Raw genomic sequence first — 12673 nt, 5'->3', positions numbered from 1 at the left:
GCCTGTCCAATTTTCCTTGCTTTACCGGATGACTTGAATATCATATTGGAAAGGACCAGTTCTGTTGTTCTGTTCCCAGGCATTTCGTTCTCAGGACGTGCCCAGACTAAAAAGTTCTTGGGCGAGGGGCGGGGGCGTGGCGCTGCACGTTATGGCTTTGGGCGGGGGCTGATGGGCGTGTATATGGTTAATCAAGGCGTTGGGCTGTGGCTGGGCAGCCGTGTCCTAGGCGTTGGGCTGGGCTTGGGCGTATATATATACTCGTTGTCACCGCCGACCACCTTTTATAAAAACCACCCGATACCTTTTACCACTGTTTTGGTATGATCCCGTAAATTTTAGTCCTCTGATTATGCTTGTAACAAATACACACACACACACACACCACACACACACACACACACACAGTATGAACGATTTGAAGGGTTAAAAGCGCCCTTTGAGGGGCGTAAAGAGGGCTAAAGACTGTTTTAGTCTAAATGAGTGCTGACAAAGGTAGCCGAAATTAATGTCGATGTGGTAACAAACCAAAGGTTACCATCGCGCAGAGGAATCGTCGTCGCGCGTTGAGTTTCAGACTCTCCCACTCCTCTACTTTTGACTTGTCTTAGCTGTTGGCTGGGAGACTGAGTGAGGAAAGACATTTTATGTCCAGGTCGGGTGTGTATACGAGGTACCACGATGTCCGTAACGGGAATGTTGATGTTATTCGTACCGTTTACAATTTGATGTCGAGGCCGCTAGGTATCGTGACTCAGATGGTGGACGTTCTGCGTCGGTAGGGGATGACATCGCAGTGGAACCTATGCTCAGGTTTGTTGAGTGTCTGTGTGTCCGGTCCGCGACTTTCCCGCGGGAAAACTCGTAGTCTAGCTACTGCGACTAACCGGACTTTAATACAAAGCCGCCGTATCAAATGTCTATCGTTGTCAGTCGAACAACCGACGTCGACGAGACCGACTCCCGAGGAAAGAATGGCGGGCCTGCTCTCTCCCATTACTTTATGTGCGACGCCGGTCCGTCCCCTTGTACACTGAATAGTCATTGAAATCTGTAGCATTTTGTTAAATTTGCTCTAAAATAACATTTAATATGTAAAATGACTATGGTTGATATTATTATAAATGGACAAGAAATTTTTATTTTATTTTTTTATATACAAAACCTTATATATATATATAAATATATATAAAAAAAATTAACTGTTAGTTTTTGTACACCCTTCTCCCCCCGCGCGTGGGGATGCGGGGATACCCGACCGGGCGGTGACTACTCGTCACTTTTGCACGTTAATAATTGTCTGCGTCAACGTATAAACAGAGTTTTCGCACCTACAACCAATAAAAGAGGTAGATCCTGTCCAGCCGTTGGAAAAACCTGGTTTTCTCGGGTAAAACGAGGAAAAAGGTTTTGTAAAAAACAGACCTCGGCCGTTTTGTATAAAGTATCGACTATCGATTATTTCAACGAAATAACAATATAGTCTGTTTTGTTGTCAAAAAAAACGTAAATAATCCGATAAATAATTGTAATATATTTTTGACAATTGGAGATTATTCTTTGTTTTCTTGAGGATATTCCTGCGAGCACAACGTCTCCGATTTGCAAAGATAGGCTTATCTGCTTGCCATTTTCTACTTGGTTGTAGTGTTGCAAGGTATTCTTGTCGCCAATGTTTCTAGAATGAATCAGCTAGACTTTGGACTTGCTTCCATTGACTCCGGTAAAGATCTTTAAGGTCAAGGTGAGTACAGTGGGCATGTCTGGATCTGATGACACTGGAACTATTGGTCTTGCATTCATTATAGCAGTGACTTCTGCCATCAATGTGATGAGGACTTCATGCGAAAGATTGGGAGATTGCACCTTGAGCAACATAGCATTCAAAATGCGACGAGCATCATCCTTTCCCACACTCCTCCCATATGTGAAGAATGTGGCAGATTGAAGTCCCATGTACAACTCTGCTTTTTGAGGTAGGACTGGAGCTCAGCGTTTCCTTGTGTTATTCCAAGTTCTTTACAAGCACCAACGAAGTTCGTCCCACGGTCCTGGGCTCTCGCTGGGTTAGCGAGCCCAGCGAGCCCAGCGAGCCCAGCGTGCCCTTGACTCATCAACGCGGCCGCCACCAACACTGTCCTCCGAGGCACAGCTCCTTGTGCCCCTACCATCACCACTTGCGTTTCCACACCCTGTACCACACCCGCCATCCTCTTCTTCCGTGCCGGTGCCTCCACTACAGACGCTACCTTGCAGCACATCAACAGGTAGGCTACTTTTGGGCCAGCAACCGCTCAAAGACCAACAGGTGAAACTGGATCGTTATCCAGGGAGATTGTTTTCAGGAAAGAAGCGCACTTTTGCCACTGCATGGTACTACAATAGACCATGGCTTGAATATTTGTTAAAAGCAGACGCAGCCTTTTGTTTCCCCTGTAGACAGTTTAAAGTAAATACGTCTTCATCTGATGCGGCTTTTACTGTCAAAGGTTTTTGCGACTGGAAACACGCATTACAGACTGATAAAGGACTGCTAAGGCATGCCGCATCAAAAAACACATTTCATGTGAGTTTGTGGAGAGAGAGACAGATACGCGAGGTAACAAATAAGGAAATTAGTTGGTGCACACAGATCAGCTGGCACGGAACCGTTATTACGTGTCAGCTGTCGTTGATATTATAGCTTTTTTAGCTGTCAACCAACTCCCTCTCAGAGGTGACCACGATTCACTCCACAACATGTCCGAGTCAGGCAGTGGGCTCTTCTTATCGCTGTTTGAGTATACGCTGCACAAAGATGCAGAGTTGGACTAAATAATGTTCTAAGTTAGCTCGGCTCATACTTGCCAACCTTGAGACCTCAGAAATCGGGAGTATTTCAAAATGGGGGGGTGCTAGTTTATCGCCGGAGCTGTTAGATTGACATTAACATGCTTATTGTAGTTCTAAGTGCAGTCATGTAGCACCATCCTTGATGGAGCATTTGTGTGGGCAGGAAAGGAGTGAGCAGAGAGTAGAGTAGTTGTCGATTCTTGTTCTTTTTTCAGTGCCTATCTGCCTCACCCTGTCAGACTTTCAGTTGCGCGCAGTACTAAAGAGACGTGTTACCATGGAAACCAAACAATGGTGTAGCTGTATTAAAGTCCGAGTGGAAACAGTCCTGAGTAAATCTGATTTTGTCAGAAATCGGGAGAAATATGACCCCGGGAGGAAACCGGGAGAGGGCAATGAAATCGGGAGTCTCCCGCGAAAATCGGGAGGTTTGACAAGTAGAGCGAAAGGATGCACCTGCAGTGCATAGAAAATAAACCATGCCCAAGGAGGGCTAAACAGTTCATCGTCTCCGTCTCTACTATTTCTCTCCGAGTGCAACGATGAGGAAGCTGCCATCCTTACCCAGTGTGTGCCTTGCTCGTGATTTACCAGTGTTTGTGTTGCCACGCAAACAATGTTTCAAAAGTTGTTTCTATGTTGCCCTTTATTTGTGTATCTATTTGCGATAAGTGTGTGTCTTTATGCAATGCTGTTGGCCTTGCTGTTTGATATATATTGTGCCCGCAGCACGTGACGGTTTTGTGTGCCCTCCCATGAAAATCATATGCCTTCCCTTTAGATTCGTTCTGCTGCCGGGTCTCTACTCTTTGACTCTTTTGGCAGGGTCATTGTCCTCAAACCATAGGAAAGGTAAGAAGTTGCGGTGCTCCTCACGAACTTTGAAGCAGTAGAACATTTGCTCTATGTCTACAGCAACAGCAACAGGTTCCTTACGGAAGCGAGTGAGGACACCCAAGAGTGAATTGTTGAGATCTGGACCAGTCAACAAAACGTCATTAAGTGAGATGCCGTCTTGCTTGGCACTGGAGTCGAACACCGCTCGAATTTGACCTGGCTTGCGTGGATGATAGACTCCAAAGATTGGTAGATACCAACACTCTTGCTCTTCACTGAGAGGGAGTGCAGGTTTAACATGACTAGACTCAAAGATCTTCCTCATGAAAGTGATAAAATGTTCCTTCATGTCTGGCTTTTTTTTAAGCATGTGGCGTAACGCAGGAGACGCTGGACAGCTTGTGCTCTGTTGTTGGGGAGTTTACGTCTTTGTTCTCTGAAAGGTAAAGGTGCTACCCAACTATTTGAGTCATCCATGAAGACTTATCTGTCCATTACTTCCAGGAAGATTATGTCTTCTACAGACATGGCAACCTTGTCATCATGTGGTGTCTGCTGGAAAACTCCTTTTTTTTTTATCGAACAGATTGTTCATCTCTTTAGCTCTTGGAAAATGGTGGTGAAGAGTTGGAGTATCCACTCTCTCTTTGATGTGTAGAGTGTTATTGCAAGGGTCAAAAAGAGACGTACGTCCATTTATCAGCACGTTGGTCCTGTAGACATTGATGCAGTCTAGTTTGTGGGCTTTTCCAAGACAGACTTCTCCTATGATCACCCAACCTAGGTCGAGGCGTTGAGCATACGGGGCATTGTGTGGTCCATTGCACAGCTCCCGAACTTTATATGCCTGTGGTATATCTCAGCCAAGCAGTAAGAGAATGTCTGCAGCAGAATCTAGTGCAGGGATCTTGTCCTCAACCCGGTTGAGATGTGTGTAGTGTTTTGCGATCTCAGGTTTGGGAATTTCAGACTTGTCATCTGGGAGCATATCACATTCGATTAGAGTGGGAAGTGATATACACGTTTTGCCGTCCAATGACTCCACGATGTAGTTGTTTGCTCGCCGCCCTGAGGTTTCAAAGACTCCATGTCTTCAGGGTGTAGGATGTTGTGCCATCATTAACATTGAAGAGTTCAAAAAAGTCTGTTTTTGCCAAGGACTTATTGCTCTGGTCATCTAGGACAACATATATTTTTGACAGCTCTCTCTCTCTGGCCTGCCGGATACACTCTGCCTTGGTGCATGATCTTGGCTTTACTTCAGTCCCACAGATGTCAGTGCATTTTGACGTGACAGGAGGAGATTCGTTTTGCTCCCCGCTTTGATATCTTCAGGTTACGGCGGCCCCTGTTGTCCATGGAGCCGGTCCTGGATGTAGTGCAGTAGGGTGGCGGTCACTGTTGCACTCTCTGCACTGAACATTTTTGTCACAGTCTTTGGCTTGGTGGCTGGTTGATGCACAACACCTAAAGCAAATGTTTGAATCCTTAAGATATGCTTTTTTCTCATCCAGAGATTTATACCTGAAACCACGGCATTTCCTGAGAGGGTGTGGTTTGTGGTGGAGTGGACATTGCTTATCTGGGTTGCTGCTGAGCTTTCACAGCCTTTACCAATGGAAGGCCCCGTAAACGTCAAACTTACTGGTCGGCCTTTTGATAACCGGGACCTTTCGTATTAAGAGTCAAGGTTCTCCCGACTGGACAGTAGTTCTCTTTGAGCTGGAGGACACATTTACGAACCTGGCTTTAGGGAGCTTGTAGTTTTTCAGTCTAGCCAGTGTTGGATTACGCCCTTGTCCAATGTTATACGCATACCTTTTCCAACCTTCTAACTAATACCTGAGGGAACTTCGTTATCTTTTACGTGCAGGAGTTTTCTCAGCTACTAAGAGGGTTTTTAGTTGTTTCTCTTAGTTTTCAACTTCCCTTGCCTCTTGTTAAGAGACTCGACCTCGGCGGTTCTGTCTACCTAGATCAGAACCAGACTCGTGGATCTGTGTAGGGCACGCGTAGTGAGGGTAGACAGTTTTCGACGGTATAAGGGACGTACTGTTCACCGAGAGATCGTAGTGCATGTTTCTTTGTGTGTCTCATGCATAAGGTGGTAAGAAAAGAGAACTGTTTCACACAAACACTGGCCTTTCGTTTTATGAGTTCTAGGTTCGAACGGGTCTGGTGTCCACCAGCTCATATTCGTTCTGACTGTTCGAGCTTGGGTGGTACTCTTGGTCAAGGGGGAGCATTCCTGCTGTTCCGAGTCGTCTGAAACTATTGTCGATACTTNCTTGAATACACCCTGGGAGAACCTTCTTTAATCACCCGTACTTCCACTTTACGGCAGAGTCCTGCATCGGGTCGGGTTCCCGCGGTTACCCGACGGGTGACCCGTCACCCGTCGGGTAACCGCGGGAACCCGACCCGATGCAGGACTCTGCCGTAAAGTGGAAGTACGGGTGATTAAAGAAGGTTCTCCCAGGGTGTATTCAAGACCAGTCTCTGAAGTTGTTCTCCTTCTCAAAGGGACTTAGTGGTACATTATACCAAGCGGGGAGTGTGCTGCCCCTTTAAGAGGGCCTGCAAAGGCTTTTGGGTTTTGCACTGGGTGTCCATAAATGCTTGCCGTAGTTTCCTGTTTCTGTCTGTCTATGGAGCACATGGGTTGTTTCCTGCCAACAAAATCCTTGCTCAAATTCTAGGGTCTTTATGTCTTTTTACAAAAATGGAAATGAAAATGGAACTCAAACAATAAACATCCAAAACTGAGCTGCTGTCTCCTGGGTGTTTATTTCCGTGTTAAGCTATCTGCCAAGCCTGCAATCCGAAAAGTATTCTTGCGAGGGCAGAATACTATGTTAATGTACCTGCCCGGATCTGGAGACAATCAGAATTATGATGTGTTCATATACAGCATACATATTTAGCATTCTCCCAAATATGTATGACCCGTCCGTCTGTGATCATCTGAGCAAATTATCTACCATTCTTCAAGTAAAAAAAAAATATATATAAATTTTCAGTTATATTTTATTACATGCATATACTAATTCTCGACAACAATGGATATATGTATACCTATATCTCTTATGCATGCAAGTTTAAATGTCTCAGGATGGTACTGGGGCAGGTGTCCCTCTTCCTCTTCCTCCTCCTCCTCCTCCTGCTCCTCTTCTCCTGCTCTTTGGGAACTCACAGATGAAAAACATGGCGGCTTCACACTCCACATGACTCCATGTTCCAGAGCTGAGCAGCTCCACACAGCTTGAGTTTTTGTGGGGAGATACTGGGGAATTTAGCTCCTCCTTTTGGCTCCAAGCTGTGAAACCCTGCAGAGGGCTGGAGTCTGCAAAAACATGACCGCTTGTTCCATCCTGATGACAAAACAGAACAAAAATCATTAGAAAGTTATTCACAGCAAAGAACACTTAAAACGTTTCTAATTATTAAACCAGGTTTCAGGAGAATTATGGCACAGATACTTCTCCTATTTTATAAAACACAAGAGAACAAAAGGACAGAGAAATTCCACCTGCTGCAGTGTGTGTGTGCACATATTATGAGTATGTGATGGGGACTACTTACTGTGTCATTGCTTTGAGCCTGCACTCCTATATAAACTCTCATCAGTCCAGCCTGACTGACGTATTCCGCCATGAGCTGGTTGGTGTCGCTGGTTTTTGGCATGGCCAGGGTTCCTCCTCTCAGCTTGCAGTTCATTGAAGCCTCTCCGAACCTCTTGGACTCTTTCACCAGCAGGTAGTACCTCTCTTCTGTTTCCTTCAGACCCAAAATGACTGCACAGGGTTAAGGGTTAAAGAAAAATAAGGAATTGAATACAATAAAAGAAGGAAACAAAACAAGCCAGAAGCCAGTCGGACAGTGCCATGTGTCATAAACCTTTTTCTATAACATCACAATCTTATACTAGTGTCAGCTTTTTTCAACAAGTTAAGCCACATGATTGCGGGCGTTATGAAAAAAAGAGGAAATATGTTTTTCTGAATTTGAATTCCAAGATTAGGGGAATAAAAATATAACAAAAGAATAAATAATAAGTAACACAACATTGAGTTTCTTAGGTGGCTTGCAGGAATCTTAAATGAAATATTCATTTTTAAATAACTTTAATTGTTTAGAGCTGCATGCAGTGGTTTTCACATCATTCAAATATCCAAACACTATGTGCTTACCATTCTTCAAAAACTTGACAGCATTCCTCAGCGTGCCTACATTGACATCCAGCTGCCCGACCACTTTCCTGTACCTGCCACAGTCACAGGTTGTGCCTGAATGATAAAAGACGTGTCAGTTGAGTTTGTACCGTATTTCTGAATCACCTTCCTGCGTCTCTGACAAAGCTGTACCACAGTATATTTGTGTAAGTCCTGGGCTTTTGTTGTTTTATGATTTGATAGCCATTTTAGGATAGAATCTAATCAATTTAGTAGGAACAGTTTAAATGTGTACAGTAAGTGACATAACATGCTCAAGTCTATATGTACAATTTAAAAACCCTTCACAAGTCTGGATGTTAAAATTTCCGGGAAATATTGACACATTCCCTATTTGTCTTTTTATTTGTAAATGTAATATTGCTGCAACCTGGTCATGTGGGTCTGAAAGGAGCAGAAGGGCCGTTACTGTAATGCATAGGACTTGGAAAAATGTATGTCTACATGCTGGATTCTTACTCACCTGGTTTCCCTTTAAAACCAGCGAGCCCAATATAACCTGGGTCACCTTTGATACCTACAGAATATAGAAATCACATGTGAGAAAATACTTATTAAATTATTTTTACATTACATTGTGATGTAGTTCTAGAATTTCACCACTAGATGGCTGCGTCATACACAAAACATGAGAAATGGCTGCACACAGGTATACATTGACTATTGAACTATTGTAACCCAGATATTTTTTTTTCAAAATTGAACTCAACAAGACACCTCAAATTAAAAAACATAATAATAGTAGTAATCCAGAACATATCAACCCATATTTGAGCAACACTGACACAATGTGTTGTTGAATGTTGCACATTTTGGGGAGGAGGGCTGCAGTAAAAAGATGATGGTAGGCTGGTTTTTTATTAGGACATTTCGTTCATGTACAATCTGATCTTTGAGTAAACAAACGGATTATACTGTTGCCAGTAAAACATATCCAGAGAGAAATGCTGCAAATCGTTTTTTAAAGCCTTACATGGTTGATATTTTGTACAAAAAAATGCTAGCCCTGTAAACACTCTAATAATAATCAGACAAATGCATAGACATAAAGCATCATGTATCATGGCAATCTTATGTATCTTTTGCTAGATCCATAGAAATTAAAACTAGCTTCTGTGAGTGAGATTGTACCATGAAATTCAGAAATAGAGAGTAGCAGGATTTTAGTTGGAAAATGTGTTTTTCTGTAGGTGTTTTATGAGCTACAGGCGCTCGGGATCAAGGGAAATCCAAACCTGTGACCTCACTCCTTTGCCTGAGATGGCTGATGCACAGCCACTTTCCTGTAAGTGTATTAAACATAATGAATACTGAGGAAAAGTGAATGCCTAGAATGGCAGGGGAACATGACTGCTCATAAAAATAAAAATAAGCTAGAAATTGTTTCAGCCACCCTGGGCAAAGCAGCCTGATGACATCATGTTTTCTTCTATCTTTGGATCGTTTAAAACATGAAAGAAAGTGGGAAAATTCTGACTTGTGTATCTTAGCCTTGGGATAATTAGGTTTGCTGATTTGTGTAATGTCCGTTCTTCTTATTTCAATGTTTTGAGTCCATGATAATGAAGCTGTGCTTGGACTGAGGATGAATTCGGGGAACTATAATTATTTTCTCTGTGCAATATTAAAGTCAATGAAATCCTGTAAAAACCCCACCACTACATTTTTGTAGCCTTTTGTCGACAATTACAGGCAGGTTGGAAAAGTGTCATGGCAGTGAAACAGGAACACAGGACACTCAGGATAGGAGGTGTTCCACTTGATGCGCTTTCCAATTTTACACTCCCTTTGATTTAAGGCTTAAGTATCCATTAGAACAATATTCATACCATAGTATGGGGTTACCTCAAGAGAAATAGAAATTGGTAGAGAAGTAGAGACAAAAACAACAGTATTTACATTAAAATACTTTTAGAAATGACTCTTTTTTCATACCTCTTTCCCCAATAGGCCCCATCTTTCCAGTGGGGCCCACCTCTCCCACAAGCCCCATCTCCCCTAACACTCCTGGGTAGGAAGAGAAAGAAAGAGTATGTGGAGAGACTTCAGTAAAACAATTTAGTATTCACTATACACATCAGAGCCTCACATTTGATCTGAAGTGGGCTGAATAGGGTAGACCACGTCATCATATTTTTTAATATGCTATTTTCCATTATTTAGGATTGTCAAATCTTTTCAATTATCTATGGCTTTCATCATTTCTCTTTTGTATTTTGATTATATTGTTGTTTTTAAGCCGAATCAACGTAATTGTATGCGTCTAGAGATTGCGAGTCCTGAGGCTTTTTCCCAACAATCACTGCACAGTTTGGATCCACAATAGATGCTGTTATTGATATTATTATTATGCCAGTAAATAAATTAGAGGGGAAAATGCTGATTTGTTTTCGGCACGAATTTAAGTATTTTGTGTTGAGAGACTGTGTGTGGATTGAAGGTAGTTTGTGGGAAACACACATTGCCTTGTTTTATCAAACATGTATGCATTTATTATATTTATTTGTATTCTTTGTTATTTTGTTTCTTTGATTCCAGTTCATAGTGTGCAATAGGCCTTTTTCACAGCAGTCATTTTGACATTTCAGATTAGGTAAAGCACAAGTGTTACTAATAAGTTTAACACTAACAATAGCTCTGCTCTGTTCAAGTGCTCCAGTGAGAGACAGTGAGACATCAAAGCAGTTAAATGGGATTAATTAATTTAATGAAATAAACCTGACCTGGTACACAGAACATGATTTTTATTGAGTTGTTCAATTGGTAACAACAACCTAGTGATTTTCTATTATTATCTTTATCTGACGTGATGTGATTACTGTCATTTGCCACTCTACTATAATATTTAGGCTGTTGAAGTGTTGAAAGATATGCTGAGAAGGCACCTGGTTTTGAATTTTTGCATGTTACAGTGAAAGTTTAGGAGTGTGTGTGTGTGTGTGTGTGTGTGTGTGTGTGTGTGTGTGTGTGTGTGTGTGTGTGTGTGTGTGTGTGTGTGTGTGTGTGTGTGTGTGTGTGTGCTGGAAATCTACAGAGCAGACTGAGGCTCTCTGCCAGCACTTGAATGAGTATTTCCTCAGGAAACTATTCAACTGGAAACTGATGGGGTTTGAAATACTAAGTGACACATTATAGAGGCCTATTTCTATTAGAGGGATTTGCTTCACACACATAGGCTACATACTCACACATACAGCCAGCTATTCATTTCCAATTTCCCTGTTTCTCATGCTGATTCTTTACTTGAGGATTTGTGAGAAGTGATGGCAGAATGTGTGAGGTCTTATGGATTGTGTGTTGTCTGGTACACGAGGCCAATGGGAATTCTCTCTGTAATCTGCTTTCAATTTTTTGCATAGTTTTCAGAGTGAAGGCCTGAGAAGCACACAATAAATATTGTTGTCTGATTCAGATTGGAGAACTGATTGAACTGTGATTATAGGTGTTTGTTTTATCGCAGTTTGAGAAGCTGAATCTGTGGGTCTCTTGATTAATGTTGTTGTCGCAGTGCTCACGCTCGCCAGTTAAACCGCCTATCTAAACGTTCAGATAACAGTCTTCCCTATCACTGCATTCACGCTTTACAATGGCCAACCCCTCCAACTGGCTTAACGTCTGGATTCTCCAGCTGCTGAAGGAAAGGAGGTGAAGGCCACATTTTTCTTTAATCATGAAATCTAAGACAGCCTTAAGCTATTTCCTAAACGATAATTGGAATAGATGTTTTCAAGGCTTAATATAACCACAAATCCAAGAGGTTAAAATGCTTAGCAGAACTGAGATTGAATAATTTATTACACATTATTGGCCCAAGCATAATGAGCAAAAATTAATGCTGGAATTGCTGCTTTTTAGAGCTAAGTGGACAGAGGAAAGATGGCTTGGTCACATGGAATAAAGGCTTTGATCCAGATTTCCTATTTTTTGTGCATATGGTTTGTTGCTGTCCCAACAGGTTCCAAGAATTAAGAACCTGACAAATGTAAATGTATCACCTTAACTTTGCCAATTGTTTTACAGGAATAAATTAAAGCACAATTACCAAAAGGGGGAATCCATGGTTTGTTGACACTAATAAGCTTGGAGCCACAACATGTGTTTGTCGCTCACCAGAGAATTATAGTCATGAATTCCCTTTTAACGTTCCAAAATTAAGCAACTGCTTCCTGTAAAAAGGTCTAACTTAAGACAGGGAATACATGCGTCATCTGTGGAGCTCTTGACATACTGCAGTCACAAAGTCATCGTAGGAACCTGCGTTCATTCCTACAATAGGCATACACACAGAGAAACCATAATGATTGGGTTTGCTATACTGTTGAAAAATATCCGCAAAGTTGAAAAGTTGAAAAGGGTCACATGTATATACTTTCTTTGCCTTTACACTTTTGGAAAAGCAGTTCTGGCATGTGTCTCGTATACAGTCGGATGAGGGAAGTGTGTCTGTTGTTTTAGTGTGTGCACGTATGTGTGTGTGTGTGAGTGTGAGGATCTTCTATGTGAAGTTATTGAATAAAACAAACATCTGCTTAGAGCAAGAGGGCAGTCAGGGACCAGTGCTTTTAAACAGTGTTTTGTGTACATCTGCCAACTTGTACATGCTTGCAGCCTTGTGTGCACGTATTGTGTGTGTGTGTGTGTGTGTGTGTGTGTGTGTGTGTGTGTGTGTGTGTGTGTGTGTGTGTGTGTGTGTGTGTGTGTGTGTGTGTGCAGACATCTGTTTATATCGTGTCGTAGTGTACGTACGTACGTACGTACGTACGTACGTACGT

General features: G+C 42.3%; 1 protein-coding gene across 1 annotated transcript in view; it reads right to left on the bottom strand.

Annotated features, from left to right (window-relative positions):
- Positions 1-6708: 6708 nt before the first annotated feature.
- Positions 6709-12673, bottom strand: part of colec10 (collectin sub-family member 10 (C-type lectin)) — an 8816-nt gene continuing 2851 nt past the window's right edge. Inside the window, exons 3-7 of the mRNA XM_010766154.1 lie at positions 9837-9908; positions 8365-8418; positions 7860-7955; positions 7252-7463; positions 6709-7040 (exon numbers count right to left, since the gene is read on the bottom strand). Of these exons, the coding sequence (XP_010764456.1) occupies positions 6777-7040; positions 7252-7463; positions 7860-7955; positions 8365-8418; positions 9837-9908 (698 nt within the window). The 3' untranslated portion in view covers positions 6709-6776. The remainder of the gene's footprint in view (positions 7041-7251; positions 7464-7859; positions 7956-8364; positions 8419-9836; positions 9909-12673) is intronic.

This window comes from Notothenia coriiceps, unplaced genomic scaffold, assembly GCF_000735185.1.
Source record: "Notothenia coriiceps isolate Sejong01 unplaced genomic scaffold, NC01 NC01_scaffold00003129, whole genome shotgun sequence".
NCBI classification, from domain to species: Eukaryota; Metazoa; Chordata; class Actinopteri; order Perciformes; family Nototheniidae; genus Notothenia; species Notothenia coriiceps.
Note: the sequence above shows the minus strand (reverse complement) of the source record. Positions and strands in the feature narration are given on the sequence as shown.